The 16,685-nt window shown below is 40.1% G+C and overlaps 1 protein-coding gene across 4 annotated transcripts in view; it reads left to right on the plus strand.

The window, feature by feature from the left end:
• Positions 1 to 16,685, plus strand: part of Ndst3 (N-deacetylase and N-sulfotransferase 3) — a 160,580-nt gene that overhangs the window by 133,255 nt on the left and 10,640 nt on the right. For 2 of the 4 annotated variants that reach the window (XM_013118423.3, XM_005077138.4), the window contains exons 9-12: positions 1,630 to 1,753; positions 5,818 to 5,992; positions 9,471 to 9,641; positions 11,594 to 11,703. In XM_013118423.3, the coding sequence (XP_012973877.1) occupies positions 1,630 to 1,753; positions 5,818 to 5,992; positions 9,471 to 9,641; positions 11,594 to 11,703 (580 nt within the window). Of the gene's footprint in view, positions 1 to 1,629; positions 1,754 to 5,817; positions 5,993 to 9,470; positions 9,642 to 11,593; positions 11,704 to 16,685 lie in introns of those variants that run through there. The other 2 variants (XR_005879325.1, XM_040751910.1) reach the window with 2 other exon arrangements.

The following is a 16,685-nucleotide window of genomic DNA, read 5'->3' on the forward strand; positions in this document are numbered from 1 at the left end:
AGAGACCACCTCGAATGCCCATTCCTGATAATGAACTTGATGTCTATAACCATCCGGGAGCCTTCATCCTGTGACTGATGGAAGCAGAGGCAAACACACAATTAATCACTGAACTGAACCCAAGGAACCAAGTGACAGAGAGAGAGGAGTGATGAGCAAATTGGCAAAGAATGGGCTGGCAAAACCAGCAGAGACAGCTGATCTGAACAGGGGAGAGCTCTTGGACCCCAGACCGACAGTGGGGAGGCCAGCATGGGACTGATCTGGACCCCCCAATGTGAGTGTCAGCGAGAAGGCCTGGGCAACCTATGGGGCCCTGAGCTGTGGATCAGTGTCTATCCCTGGTATACAAACAGTCTTCGTGTGCCTATAGCACAAAGAGGGATGCTCTCTCAGCCTGGACTCTTAGGGGAGTGCCTGGACCCTACCCAGAGTAAAATGGCAGACTCTAGATATCCCCTATGTGGAAGGATTTGGCAATAGGGTGGGAGGGTGGAGGGGAAGGGGAGTGCGGGAGGAGGGGAGGGAGAGGGAACTGGGATTGACATGTAAAACAAGCTATTTAAAATTAAAATAAAAAAATGATTTAAAAAAATGACGCCCTTACTCCCAAACTATGTGCTGTGCCATTCTATCTCCAATACATGGAAATTTTGTGCTAATGGCATTAAAAAGAATACCACTTCTCTTCACAATTTGACAATTTGGATGATTTTTGATCATGTGTTGTGTGTCGGTACACTCAAGCTTATATAAACTTGTTAGATTAAATTCTTAACTAGCTTTCACAGGCCTTAAGAAAAACATTATATCAAAGCTTATTTATATTGAACAAGTTTATATTAAACAAGTATCAGTTTGGGTAATGAGATATATTAAATAATGATATAATTAACTTATTTTTATTTTAAAAGATCTTGATGTATGTTTTTTTAATCTTTTTCCTCATTCTTCTTTCATATACTACATCCAGACCACAGCCTCCTCTCCTCCACTCTACCCAGTCCACCATACAACTTGCCTCTCCCACAAATCTGTTGCTCCTCCATTTCCCTTCAGAAAAGAGCAGACCTCCCAGTGATATCAACCAAACATGCCATTACAAGGTGCAATAAGACAAGGCACAAGCCCTCATATCAAGAATGGATGAGGCAGCCCAGTAGGAGGAGTCCAAAGAACAGATCAAAGTGTCAGAGACACTCCCGTTCCTGCTGTTAGGAGTTCCACAGTCCCCAAGCTAAACAACCACAGCATGTATGTGGAGACTATCATATGTCTTTCAGCATTAGAGAAAATCTGTTAAATAGATGAGGTGATGATTTTTTTTCCTTAAAGAAAACTTCAATAAAGAAAAGCTAACAGCTAAGTCACAGATCAACCCAATGACTTAGCTGACATCAAAAGTCAGTTTCCCAGCGTTGGCGCCAGGGACTCTCCTCTCGTTGCTTTGTCTCCATAGGTAAGAAAGCAGGGCCCATTAGTTGCAGGTGGTCTCTTGGGTTTGCTGGGGAATACATTGAAAGAATCTGCCTGGATCATTATAATACTGAGTTTATTAGTGACTGAAAGACTAAAAGTAGGAAACTGTCTTTTCTGCTTATTGATTTCTAATCCCTGCTGTCATTTCAGGTACCACTGCCTTGTGTCTGTTCCTGATTATGCATCCTTCCATCCTTAGTAACTCCCCCAGCCCAAAATCCTTTGAGGAGGTACAGTTCTTTAATAGAAATAACTACCACAGGGGGATTGATTGGTAAGATGGGTTACTAGTATAAATCTAAAAGTATATGTACCGTGCACAGTATAAACTTGGTGCTAATATTTAGAAACGCAGAAGTTTGTGACCACAGATAAAATTCATGCTACACATCTTAGAAACTGGCTGACAAATTTTGTGCATAAAGAAGCACAAAACTCATTCATATCATAGTAAGGCTTTCCCGTTAATGAGAGGGCCTCTTGCCTCAGGAGACCCACGTTGTCAGTTGGCATTACTTATCTTTGAAGGTAGTAGCAGATGTGCATTCATAGAAATAGGGTAAGCCCCAGGAATGTCACTCCGCCCTTGTGCACCTTTCATGAAGTGATGCTGTGATCTGAATATATCATTTTCTATCATGTTTTGGTGAAAAGGACAAAACATAACTAAAAATAGAATTGTATGTTTTATGAATAATAAAAGCTATAAAATTATTTTAAAGGTATCAATAAAAATATTTTTATCTTTGAGTTAAAATTAAGAGGTTAAGTATCTGAAGAAAATTATTAAAATTAGAAGTATTAATATAGATATAGACAAGCTATAAAAATGTGTTACAAGTAGACGATACAAAATAATATGCTGATCATAAGATATGTTTGAAATGCTAACTATTGATGTCAAATGTTGACATCATGGGAAAGTGCATCCTCCCAAAGCATAAACATAACCTTCCTGCATTCACTGTAGAGTAGTCATGAGCACAAGCCTCTTGGTCCTGACTTTGTGATCTGGTTGCCTGATCTCAGTTTTCTAAGTATCACCTGTCTCAAGAGGTCCTTTTGGGTAATCTGTAGAAAACTGATGAAATGAGTTTCATTTGAGCATCTACAGAAGTTGCAACCTAATTGTCCTGTAGTTCATGGATCATTCTTCCACACAGTGTTGGATACTAACTAATCACGTGGTGTTAAATAAGCTAACAACTACTTCAACCCCTGTAGCCACTCTCTCAAATAGAAAAGAACACTGGCATTAGGACAAAATAAGGGCTATAAAAACCTCTTTAGGAGTAAATACCAGTAAAATTATTGGCATTACTGGAATTTAAGAATAATCAATTTGATCATAAATTATATAAAACAAAACCTTTTTGATCATAAGCTAATAATATGTGTCAAACTGTAATAAAAATTAAAATTTCTTCAAATAGTTTACAAAAAGATGACACAAATAACTAAATATAACTCACTAGGGGCAAGGGTGTAGTGCAGTGGTAAGTGTTGTCTGGTATGTCCGGGGCATAGGTTCAGTCCCCAACACTGCAAAATGGAAGTAAATAAATGAAGGCAGCACCGTAGATCTAAACACAGATCACCAAAAAGTATCCTGAATACTTTTGATTGACAAATTACACATTATAAAAGGCAATTTATGCTAATAATAGATAATGGTAGCTGCAAGTGTCATTTTATAACTATAATTACAGTTTTGCTCCCAACAGCATCAGGTGTGTTCCCAGGCAGATTGCCTGGGTTCCATGTGAGGCATCACCCCATCAGCTGTGATTTGGGGGTTTTGATTCCACAAGGTTGGAGATTTGTACCTCAGAGTTCTGAGACCACTTTAACAATTTGATTATACACAATTAATCTAATATGAATCTGCTTTTATGTTAAGATCTGGATAAAACTAGGACTGTCTTAACTGTCAAGTAGTCTAAATGTACAAATAAGGTACAAACAAATAGGTCAAATGAAAAATTTACAATTCCATCTTTGACTGAATAGTCAAATCCCGCAGTGAGAAGGTCTCAGAAAAATATCTGACTTAGTCACATATATAAGTTTTAGGCTTTATTATTTAAATTATTTTAATGTATAGGAGTGGAGTGGGGAGCTATGGGTGTGTAGACAGTCATAAAACTGTTAGCATTTGTAACATGACAGTTATGGCCTGGTTTTGAGTACAATCAATTGAAAATCCATAGTATCAGATCAGAGAAAGATGTCTCAATATGAAAAGTATTGTTAGGGATGGAAAGAAAAGAAACCCCGAGGGCTTGCTGGCCAGTAGTCTAGCTTAAACGGCTAGTTACAGGTTCAGTGAAGGAACTGTCTCAAACAAACAAGGTGGAGAATAATAGAGAACGCATCCATCATCAAGCTCTGACCTCCACTTATGCATACAAGGGTAAACACACACACACACACACACACACACGAGCACATGTATCACATGCAGTCATAAAAATTAAGTGTCCGTAAAAATCACAAATAAATATGCAATGCTGCACAAAGCACATCTTCTGAATTATTTCAGAAGTCTGAAAGCTTGAGGGGCTTGCATTCACATTCAATCCCTGAAGTCAGTGTAATAGGGCTGCTGATTCTCTTGTATTTGCTAGTTTACTAATCACACATTTATCAAGTGTCTGCACCTCTGAACTCGTAGAGCATGTGACAGTATGGGCAAACAAAGTGGATCTCATTTTCTGTGCCAACCAGAGAGTAGGAATGACCAAGAAACGAGGCCCAACAACCAGGATGACTTTAAGGGCTGTTCAAAGCCTGTGTTGTTACCGGAGTAAAAGACAGACGAGAAAGTGGGATGTCTTCCACTGTTAAAAGCTTTCCAAGTCAGCACCTCTGTCTGTTTCATTCAACATTTTTGGATGCTTTTTCAGAAGAAGCAGGTTGAAGATAAGCTTGTAGCAAATAGGGTCAGACACTCATGGTAATCCTAGCCCCTCAAAGCAGTGTAAGCTTCTAAATATGAAAGCCAAAATGTGGCACTTCTGTACATAGAATGTGCACCACAAGAGACAGCAGATCAAGCACCCCTCAAATGTTTTCTTTTTTTAAGACTTATTTATTCTGCATGCAACATACAGCATTCTGCCTCCATGTATGCCTGCAGGCCAGAAGAGGACACCAGATTTCATTATAGATGGTTGTGAGCCACCCAGCCACCATGTGGTTGCTGGGATTGAACTCAGGACCCCTGGAAGAGCAGCCAGTGCTCTTAACCTCTGAGCCATATCTCCAGCCACCACCCCCCAAATGTTTTCATATCTATTTTCCTCTGAAAGAAAGTCAAATATCTGGCACAGAAGGGTAGTGCCTGAAACGCACAGCAAGGTTTTGTTGCTCTACGTGTCTAAATGTCTGTTACCTCAGTTATATTATTCCTTGTAATAATAGCAGAAGCCTAGCCAGGTTTAAAAAGTCACGTGACCTTTCGGATGCCGTGAAGCACACTATAAACTGAAGTCATCATGAGAATGTTGATGACTCTTGCTCAGTAATTATGGAACTGTCCGGATTTTGAAGTGGTAGTGGCTTATGAGTTGAAGGGAAGAAGGGAGCAGAGTGAGGCCATTATTATAAAATATAAGTCCCAGAAATTCAATTTTAAACAAAAGCCCTAACTGCTATACAAATATCTATTGCCATAAGCTGGTGTAGTTACGCCTGACCACTCTTGCACCAAAGGGATGTTAAGTAAATGTCTACATTTCTATGCATAGGCCAGCAGGTGTTACTGAGTTCATACTCCTGGTGATTTGACTTCTCATATCCACGAAATACTAATAAAATTTTGTACTCAACTCTAAAGAGAAACAACATAGCAATGTATTTTAAAAGGAATCAAAGGGGCAGTGTTTAAAACAGACACACTCCATGATTAAACATACCAGCCAAACCCAGCACTGGGAATGATATTTGTTTACTGTGATAACCAAAACTATCTTGTATGAATTCTTTTGGATGTCTCGTAACTAAATGTACCTGCTATTTCATCACATTCTCTTTTGTCTGGGGTCTCTGCTGGTTTCTATGTTTTCATGCATTTTGCCCAGGAGCTACAGTTTGATCACTTTGTTCCTCTATCTTTGTTCCACCATAACATTTTTTCTGGAATTAAGCAAAACAAAAAAGACTTTGCAAGTGTTGTGAATGTGTTTCCTTCAACAACTGGAGAGATAACTGCCTTAAAGCAAAGGTTGATTGTCAGTTTTTTAGGGGACAGATGAATTTGTTGGCCACCTTTAATGTCTTCAGTCACCAGCATATAAACGTGAGGGGCTTGTTTTGAAGAACGATACTCCTTTCTAGGTACATGGATTTCTTCCCAGTCCCATCTAATGTCACCAGTGACTTTCTGTTTGAGAAGAGTGCCAATTACTTCCATTCAGAGGAAGCTCCTAAAAGGGCTGCTTCTCTAGTCCCCAAAGCCAAGATCATCACCATACTCATTGACCCATCGGACCGAGCATACTCCTGGTACCAGGTAAGAAGATGTGCCCACAGAGAGGAGAGTATGCACAGTGGAGGGTCATTTCCTGGAAAACTGTTAACTCCCTCTAGAGGGCAGATCTTTGAATGAGTGCATCTGTCCATGTCTCTCTCTCTCTCTCTCTCTCTCTCTCTCTCTCTCTCTCTCTCTCTCTCTCTCTCTCTCTCTCTCTCTCTCTCTCTCTCTCTCTCTCTCTGTGTGTGTGTATGTGTGTGTGTGTGTGTGTGTGTGTGTGTGTGTGTGTTCAGGGATCCACCTGTCTCTTGCTCCCTAGCACTGAGATTACAAGCATAAACCGTCACATCAGACTTTGTATATGAGTTCTAAAGAAGAAACTCCGGTCCTCACATTTGCACAGCAATCAGTTTGCCAGGTGAACTATCTCCCAAAGTGTAACATCTCAAATTTGAATAGATGAGAAGACCTAATTGATGCATGCAGCAAAGTAGATTATTTATTCTTGGTTTTCCATAAGAAACAAACACAATCAATGTTTTTTTATTTTCTTTAATCTGATAACTTTACTTAATAAAATTATTAGTACAATGAATTGCAATTGAAAAAATATAGCAAATATTACATGTTTTGTATATACATGTGCATGTTTATGCATGTGCATTTTAAAGTTCTTCAAACACATGCTAGATAATGTTTCACTTGGGTTTTATAGTTGATAAGGGCTCTTCGGCAACTCCACCATTGTGTTTCAAAAGTGGCAATAGAGGATGCACAACGGAGTGACCATGAGACTCCTGACCCCAGCTCAGGATGTGCAAATGAGTGAACATGGCAGTGTTTGGTGACACTGCTGGCCCCAGCTCCAAAGTCTCTCAAGTAACTGCTTCTGCTGGAAAAGGGTTGGGGTGACAAAGCATGTGCTGACTCCTCCATCCAGGAAAGCCCAACCTGTCTAAACTGCTCCATGCCATCTTCGCTATGCTTATTGTCATTTTGTCCCTGACGTTTATTAGAACTTAGCAGAGATAATTCAGTGGACTCTCAGTGACTCTTTACAACACCCGGTGGTATTTTAATCACCTGATAAAAAGCAGACAAAATTAAGCATACACATACAACAAAACTGAAGCTTTTCGTATTTATAATCACTAGGAATCTTTAGTTAGTTAACCTTCCTCAGTTCTAAAATTTGTTTCATTGTTTGAGACAGGGACTTGTGTAGGCCAGCTGTCCTGGAATTTGCTATGTAGCATAGGAGACAATGATTTAACTCTTCATCTGCCTACCTTCACCTTCCAATGCTGGAATGAGAGTCATGCACTACTGTATCTAGGTGATAATTTCTCAGTACTTTCCTAATGTGCATCAGACATCAAAGAATTGCAAGGATCTTTGCAAAGTATTGTTTGTTTTTAAAGTGATTTGAATTAATAAAGTGATTTGATGTTAACACTTCTTTTGGTTTACTGGAGAAATAACATGTATATGAGCTTAAAAACTAGAAAGATATAAGTAATGTACAGACTCATTCGCTGATAAAGCCTGGCTTAAACCAAGATGGATTTATTAGTTGAATTGGAGCTATAGAGAAGAACCACTTGGAAATCTTTAAAGTAAGAAAGGATTTTCAAGAGTAAAATGGGTAAAAATTCCAATGGACAGTTCCAGTAGTACAAATGGAGCTATATGTAAAGGAGGTATCGGCAGGGCAGGGCAGAATCAGAGGCCAATATTTTACTTCCCTGGAAATTGTAATGTTAACATAAATGTAGAAAGTCATATTTACAAATGCTTATCATCTGAGATTCTGCAGGTAGGCTAGACATAAGGTGAATTCCCTGTGTTCTAAGTGGCCTCCACAATGAGTTGATGTTATACTGTCATTGGTGTGATGTAAGACACCTAGGGTCTTGAATTTTTTAATTTATTTTAAACTATATGTATGTGTGTCTATGTATGGGTGTGTGCATGTGAATACAGGTGCCCAAAGAGGCCAAAAGAGGATATTGAGTCCCCTGGAACTGGACTCTACAAGTGGCTGTGAGCTGACTAGCATGGGTGCTGAGAACTGAACTTGGGTCCTCTGCCATAAGAGTGCTTGCTCTGAGTCATCTCTACGGTCCCAAGTAGCTAACCTCTTGACAACTATACTATTAGAGAATTATTATTAATTCTTAGTTATACTATTAGAGAATAAAGTGTTCCAAAGCGCTGTCCCCTTTTTTATTTAGCAAAAGCAGTTATTCGGGGTTCACAAGTGGAAACACACATTGTGAGATGGTTAGTGACAAGGACTAGGAGCAGAGACATAGGAAGGGGTAGACCTTAGAGAGGCAACACTAAAGATCGTCTATACAAGAGAGCATGGAGCCTTTCTGGAAAGATAAGATCACAGAACTTCATAGCCTCACCTCAATGTTTTATGGCAAACCCAGAGACATCTCTTAAGCCAAACTTTACATTAAATTGGAAATTTACAGATTTCGTTTTCTACCAAAAAATATCTGGGGAAAAGAAAGAAATGCACCTTGATTGTTCCAAAAGGAAAGCAGAGAATTGGAGCTTGGCAACCACTTAATCCCTGAAATTGGGAACACACACACACACACACACACACACACACACACACACACACACACACACACGCACATGTACACACTGGCTCCAAGGCTTTGAACTAACAAAACTTCATAAATATTGCAAATAAATCACCGCACGGTGGATGAAAAGATGCTGATAGAGTCTTCAGTGCAGCAATGCAGTAACCGGGATTCCAGTCACAGCAGATTTGCTATTCGACTAGATATGGTGAACAATCACAGTCTGGCCACCATACCTGGGTGCTTACAGATCAATTTAAGGAAATCGTGATTGTCTTGAACCCATGGGCCTGAGACAGAGCCATTAGGAAATGTTTTCATATTTCAATTGCTGCTTTCTGCATTTTCTTATTGTGGTTCACCACAAAGATTGCCATTAGATAAAAATAACCTTGACTTTCAGACTCTAGGCAATGTGTAGTAGGATCTGTAATCTCACATAATGTGTGTCCCAGGGTTTGTATTAGTCTCTCCATTTAAAGTAGCCGGTAGGGGTTTTCTAATCAAAGCCTAACTTAAGGGTAGGGTTAGCAGGGTGCTTATTTATTAGAGATATTTACTGAGCATGATGATTGGTTTGAATGTGGGCTGGCAAAGGAACATGAATACAGATTTTGAAAGTTTACTTTCAGAATAAAATGTATAAACTGAGGGAAAACTCAGAAATATTGCTTAAGAAACCCTATCTTAATTCTGCCTCTACTACCTGAATTCCCAAAAAGTATGACCTCACCAGTGTCTTAACTTTAAACTTTGACACTCCTATCCAGCTTCATCTTCTACTAATTTCTAAACAAATAACTCTCCAGTAAAGCAGCATTCCTTCCTTTAGCTTTGAGATGTGTTGAAAGGTCAGGCTTAACTATTTATGTGCACAGTAAGAGTTAATGCAATTATCTGCCTTCTCATCATAGCATCAGCGATCTCATGAAGACCCCGCAGCTCTGAAGTTTAGCTTCTATGAAGTGATCTCTGCTGGGCCCCATGCACCCTGGGAACTTCGCACCCTGCAGAAGAGATGCTTGGTCCCTGGGTGGTATGCTAACCACATTGAGCGATGGCTTGTTTATTTCCCTCCCTTTCAGGTATGAAGCAACCTGGATTTACAGCATGTAACAACCTCATGGAGTGGATGGCTCTGCCTCAGCCACAGCTAAAACACTGCTAGGTTTCATCCCTTAGTTGCAAATAATGATACTGGCAGAGGGAAAAATAGGCAGAAGTCAGAAAATGGGTTAATTTTCTAAGAGTATCTCATGCAAATTCTCCCTGATGATTTTTTGGTGTTAGCATGCCATCTCTGAATGACTAAGTCCCGTTCTGAAATGAATGAAGCCTGATGAGAGGGGATGACTTCAGCAGACCAGACAGACAGACAGACATCATTTTGGTGAATGAAGTACCTTGATTTCTCTTCTAAAACACTTTGCTGAAGTCATCATGAGTCCTTTTCCTCTCATTCCTTGCTTTTTCTCTTTTTCGTGGCATCACCTCCCATAAACATCCAGTGGTCCCTACTCTGGCTTATACAAGAAGCCCAGTGACATCGGAAGAGAGTCCTATGGATATAAAATCAGTGTCCAGTATGATGGCTATAACAACGTATGGCTAATTAAGCATATTGCAGTTAAATAAAACAAAAAAACTCAGCTCATTTTCTTTAGGTCCGTGTGAAAGCGGAGGAACTTCTTGTTAGATGTAGCAGTCTGTCCATATCATGGCAAGTTCTATTGAATATCCAGTGTAAACTAGAAATACTGCAAAGGAGGCTTCCATAAAGTTGTGTGACGAGGTCTATGACTTCCATCATGGCCTATTGTCACTTTGTCTTGCTAGGTTAGCTTTCACCACTCCCAAAGGGAAAAAAATCTTTTCCATAGTTTTTTCTTTTTTGGTTTTGATTTTGTTGATATTGTTCACTTTGTTTTCTTGAGGCAGGGTCTCTGTCTATAGCGCTGACTGACCTCATGTTCAGAAAAAGCCTCCTGCTTCAGCCTCTCAAGTGCTAGTATTATAGGTGTGGTCTTTGTTTGATTCATATACTTTTATTGTGAGGATGTGTGTCATACATGTGTGGGTTCCCACAGAGGCCAGAAGATGGCATCAGATCACATGGAACTCGAGTTACAGGAGGTTGTGAACCACCCTGTATGGGCTCCAGGAACCGACCCCTGGTCCTCTACAAGAGTGTTATGAATTCTTAGCCCCTAAACCGTCCCTTCATCCCCTTCAACTTCATTCCTTTTGTTGTTGTTGTTTTTCAAAATCGGGCTTCTCTGTGTAGCCCTGACCATCCTGGAACTCACTCTGTAGACTAGGATGGCTCAAACACAGAGATCCACCTGCCTCTGCCTCCTGGGTGCTAGGATTAAAGGCGTGCGCCACCACCACGTGGCCCCATTCATTTCTTGAGCATCATTCTGCCCATGTTTAGGTCTCTGGAAATCTTGCCTCCTTCCTCATGGATTATCAAAGAATTTTTAAAAGGCTGCTCCTGAATCAAATTGGGAGGTGATAGGTCCCTGTCTCATTATAACTTATTATAACTTTTCTATTTGGGAGGTGGGGCCAGAGCAAGGAGGTGATGGTGATTGCTACTTTAGACACAGGATCTCACCCTATTCCTGGCCTTAAACTCACACTCTTCCTGACTTGGTCTCTTGAGTGCAGGGTTGGAGTGTGAGCCAGAATTCTGACTTAATTGAAAGCTTTCTTCTGTACTACAGTCGTCCATCCCAGCAGGAGGGATGCAACCCTCGTGTTGTGATTCACAGTCACATTCCTGAGCACACTTTCTCCCCGTTACTGTTGTAGCTTTCATGTCATTTCCCTGGCTTCTCAGATAACATCAGAATGCTTAATTAGCATGACTTATTTACAAGCCACTAATGAAAATGACTCTATTGCACCTCCCAACAATGTATGCATCTCCCCGAGGACAATGCCTGAATAAGTACATGAATTTGTGGTTTTACAGTTGTCACATGCTTTTTCAACATCCATGTCTTTTTTCCTTATTATTACCTTCGTAATTTAGCTGCTAATTATCGACGGGCAGCAGCTAAGAACTGACCCAGCTACTGTGATGGATGAAGTCCAGAAGTTTCTAGGAGTCTCGCCTCATTATAATTATTCTGAAGCTTTAACGTAAGTTTATATTCTAATCTGTTTATTGAAGTTGCAGAATGGAACTGATTGTAAAGAAATTGTTGTTGGATGATATGATTGTCTGGTTAACACTCTGCTATTGAGAAAGAGCATTCAGACAGCATGACAAAGAAACGTCCTAAGATTTCTTGATTCTTTTGTTTTCCTTTTTTTTTATTTTTTTATTTCATTTTACATTCCAACCACAGTTCTCCCTCCCACCCGCCTCACCTCCTCCCACCCCCCTTTACCTCCCCCCCTTAGCAGATCACCAGTCCACTCCTCCTCACAGGTAAAGGCTCCCATGAGGAGTCAACACAGCTGACACGATAGGTTGGGGCAAGGCCAAGCCCCTCTCCCCTGCACCAATACTGAGCATGGTATCCCACCATAGGGAGCAGGCTCTAACAAGCTAGCTCGGGTACTGGGATTATATCGTGGTCCTACTGCCACTGAGTATGGCATCTCACTGTAAGATTTCTCCATCATGATCTTGACCTCCCTTGCTCATATGTTCACATCTTCTTGATTCTTAACTAGGCAGATTCACCCTAGAAGGAACATTAGAAAAAATAGTTGTGGCTCATTAAACTAACAAGGAACCATGGAAGAGGCTACTTGAAATAAGTAGATCTCCTGCCTAGTTTTATGTCAACTTGACACAAGCTAGAGTCTTCTGAAAGAAGGGAATCTCAATTGAGAAAATGCCTCCATAAGATCCAGCTGTAAGGCATTTTCTTAATTATTGATTATTATGGGGAAGGGCCCAGCCCATTGTGGGTCATGACATCTTGGACTGATATGATCCTGGGTTCCATAAGAAAGCAGACTGAGCAAGCCATGATGAGTAAGCCAGTGAGCAGCATCCCTCTATGGTCTCTGCATTAGCTGCTGCCTCTAGGTTCTTGTCCTGCTTGAGTTCCTGTCCTGACTTACTCTGATGATGAACTATGATGTGGAGGAGTAAGGCAAATAAATGCTTTCCTTGCTTTGGTCAAGATGTTTCATCACAGTGGAGAAGTGCAAATCCCACTTAACAGGCAATATTGGGACATCTTGGGGACATGAAGCCAAGTCTGACAGGGTTTGTGAACTGACCTTTGTGTGACTTTCAGAAACAATGTCATATATCAAGGAAAGCCCAGTGGTTGTGGGGGGGCAGTGTTATTATGAGCCTAAGCACTTGTCTTTTACCCTCTGTGAATCTTACCGTCTTCCTTCATCAGTTATATGGCTGGTTTGGGTTCGGTTTGTTGGCTTTTTGGTTTGGTGTGCTAGCTTTTGTTGTTTTTCTCAAGTAGCTGACTGGAAACTAGGAGTAGGCAGAGGAAAGTCGGGCAGTATGGTGTTAAGGAAGTGTTTGCTCTTACACTGTGTCTGTGCCTTGAAGTTTGTACCCTCTGTGTCTTCTTACATCACCCTGGTCCTCCCTCTGCAATTAGTCCTGAGGGCTGTGCTTGCTCCCGTCTCAACTGAGCAACTCAGCAGAGGTACCAAGATGGACTGCCTACAAACCATATTCTCACTATGTAATCCATTAATTCTACGATTTATGGGTTGAGTCTTAAAGAAACTTAAAAATGCTATATGGTGAGATACTCTGCTATTCTTTTCTTAAAATACAATGTTTTATTCATTTGAGAAAACCATATAATATGTTTTAGTCATGTTTGCCTTCCCATTCCTCCTCCTAACTCCTCCCATATCCATCTCACATCAGCATCTGCCTTCCAACTTCATTCCCGTTTTCTTTTCCTCCACATTTAATATCACTGTCATCATCATCATCATTCATTTCTTTTGTCATGTCACCCTTTTCTCCAACTCCTCCCAGATAAAACTCAGTTCCATAAACCATCTGGGTTTGTTTCTGCTGTTACACTCCATCCCATGGCAATCTAGAAAGTAAGAAAAGGGTTTCATTTTCTTTCAGCTTCCCTTTGAGTAAAGAGTTAGTAGGAAAACATCAAACACTGCTTACATTGGGTACCAACTATATGTAGAGCCTTGTGGCTTAGAGGCCAAAGGATACTGTAACTCCGGAGTTTCAAGCTTTCTTCCCAGGAGTCTTTTACTTTGCCGTTATCATTCTCATGCTGGGCTAGTTTTCTATACTCCTACTACGGCCAGGTTTGTAGAGTTTCAGTTCAACGAGTGATAGACAGTAGCTTTAAGTATTTAACATTCAACTTAACATTAAAGAAAGCCGAGTGCTTTTAGTTTGCAGTTAGGAATGCACGCTGCTCTAAGTATCTCTCTAAAAAGGAAGCGTTTATTTTCGAAACGATTTTCTATTTCGTTGGCTTCTCTTTGTATCTTTTTATAGGGTATCTGGGAAAGCATTGTGTCTCAGAGAAAAGAAGTAGTCTATAAAGACATCATTTCTTTCTCTTGTAGAATGGCCCTTGACCTGCATGCTGTGTGTTTGTCCTCTCCATACCCTGCTCAGCAGAAAGATTTTTTTTAATTCATCTCCATTGCTGGGAAAGGCAGTGTGAACTTGAGAGAATGGATATCAAAGAAACATGCCATATACAAAGGACTGTGGGTCACTGTGCACCTGGCATGTAGCTAGCTAAAATTACCCAATAGTAGCAGGTGTAATCTGTGAGAGCAGTTTCTGGTCCAGCAGGACTGCCCAAGCTGTCGCCTTGCCGACATAGATAATGTGCTTCCAAGCTGTTTCTTTCCACATTTTCATGTCAGTCATTGACTGGCCTGACACACCTTGTAAAAACCAGCTGTGCGCTTGTTGTAAGCTATTTGGACAATACGTCTCATTGTCCTTGCTTTGAAATGCTCTTTTCTCACCCCATGCCTTTCTAGGCTGTTTATATGAATCCTGTCCTAACAATCCCTTCCTCCTAGCAGAGTCTTTATGGCCCAGCAGCTGTTTCTCAGTGCTTTGAAAACATGGCCTAATCATGAGGAAAAATGCATCTCAGAAATACCATTGACACAACTCCCAAGAGACTACTTGGTGTATCCCTCAGCATTGCTCATTATTTTACTTCTGATGATAGTGAAGATTATCATCTTTGGTACTAAAGAGAAACAAGAAATGCTCCAACACTTAGCATTTCTAGGTGTCCTCTTGTAGATATCCAGAAGATTGAAGTTATTATCACCACTGCATATTTGTTCTTGGTTAAAGTCCTCTATGGATGTAATAAAGTATAAACCACATCAATTCAGTGTTTACACACAGTACAATAGGGAAACGAGAGGTTATCTATACAAAGGGTTTACTAATCAATTTTGGTATGAAGGAATATTCGAGAAGGGCTCTATGCTGATTATCTTCAGTAAAGCAAACTCTAGTATCAAAGGTACTTCCCAAGAAGAATGAACAAAACATCCTCACTAATGGGGATTACTTCTTCCTCCAGTTGCTAAGGAAAGTGTTTAGAAATTCTAAATTTTCACAGAACCATCAGATAATACATGATGTTTTAACTGACAAGGTGGGTTTCTAATTATTTTTTAACTCAGATTCTCTTTGTGACTTTGTGATTTGAAATATACAGTATAACCCTAAAATAATGTAAGTAGGAATTGTCTCATCAGATTACAGTTGTACAGCTCTTGTTTAACATGAACTTAACCCTAAGCTTTGAAATGGTTGCTGTAGTGATGCTACATAAGATGTGCTATGTAAAGCAGACTACAGACGAGTCATTTGAAAGAAAAGCCAGACATATCTCATGCTAAGTCATGTACACTAAAATCAGAAGTATCAATATTCAACTTTATATTTATATTGAATTATACATCTGTAGTAGTTTGAATATAATTGGCCCCCATAATCTCATAAGGAGTGACACTATTAGGAAGTGTAGCTTTGTTGGGATGGGTATGGCCTTGTTGGAAGAAGTATGTCACTCTGGGAGCAGACTTTGAGGTTTCTTATGCTCAGGACACTGCCCCGTGTCTCAATCGACTTCCTGTTGCCTGCAAGACGTAGGACTCTCAGCTACCTCTCCAGCACCACATCTGTCTGCATGCCACCATGCTTCCCAGCATGAGGATATGGAGTGAACTATAAGCAAGCCAATCCAATTAAATGTTTTCTTTCTAAGAGTAGCCGTGGTCAGCCGGGCGTTGGTGGCGCATGCCTTTAATCCCAGCACTCGGGAGGCAGAGGCAGGCGGATCTCTGTGAGTTCGAGGCCTGCCTGGTCTACAGAGTGAGTTCCAGGACAGCCTCCAAAACAATACAGAGAAACCCTGTCTCAAAAAAAAAAAAGAGTAGCCATGGTCATGGTATCGCTTCACAGCAATAAAAACCCAAACTAAGACGATATACATTCAGAATTCTCACTGGTCAGCAGATGTCTTCACTTTGAAAATGCTAACCTTGCAGCTCATTTCTCAGCTGGGGAAACACTTGTTCAGATTAATGAAACCAGATTGTGTTGTATGAATTTTTAATACTAATGCACTTGGAAAATGTCAATAGTGGCCAATGAAAATATGAAGCGACGGACTGACATAGTCTGTGTTTATCTTTTGTTTTGTTTTGTTTTCTGGTTGAGGCTTGGCTGAGTCATAAGAGAATTTTAAACCCTCTTGATAATTCAGAAAAATAGCTAATATCTCCTTAATTGCTGCCAAGTTAATATTGGCCAGAAAGTCTCCCCAAATCACCACTAATAAGCCTAAGTAAAATCTGCCACATTAAAACTGCCAAAAAGAAGTAGTGATAAAAATTGCAGTCTGTTGGATATCTATGAGAGTACCTAGAAAATGCTGTGTTGGCAGAAAAACAGAAAGCTGATTGGTTATAATATATTTATAAATATTTATATAGTATAAAATAGTTATTTACTGGGTATCGTATATGTAGATACACATTCATATATATTATCAAAATAACACCATGTGATTGGTGCTATTAGTTCCTTTTTCTTCCTATTGAAAATAGATATTTTTCATATAATATATTCTGACTATTGTTTCCCTTCCCATAATGCCCACCTCCCT

This window comes from Mesocricetus auratus, unplaced genomic scaffold, assembly GCF_017639785.1.
Source record: "Mesocricetus auratus isolate SY011 unplaced genomic scaffold, BCM_Maur_2.0 Super-Scaffold_100009, whole genome shotgun sequence".
Classification (NCBI taxonomy): Eukaryota; Metazoa; Chordata; class Mammalia; order Rodentia; family Cricetidae; genus Mesocricetus; species Mesocricetus auratus.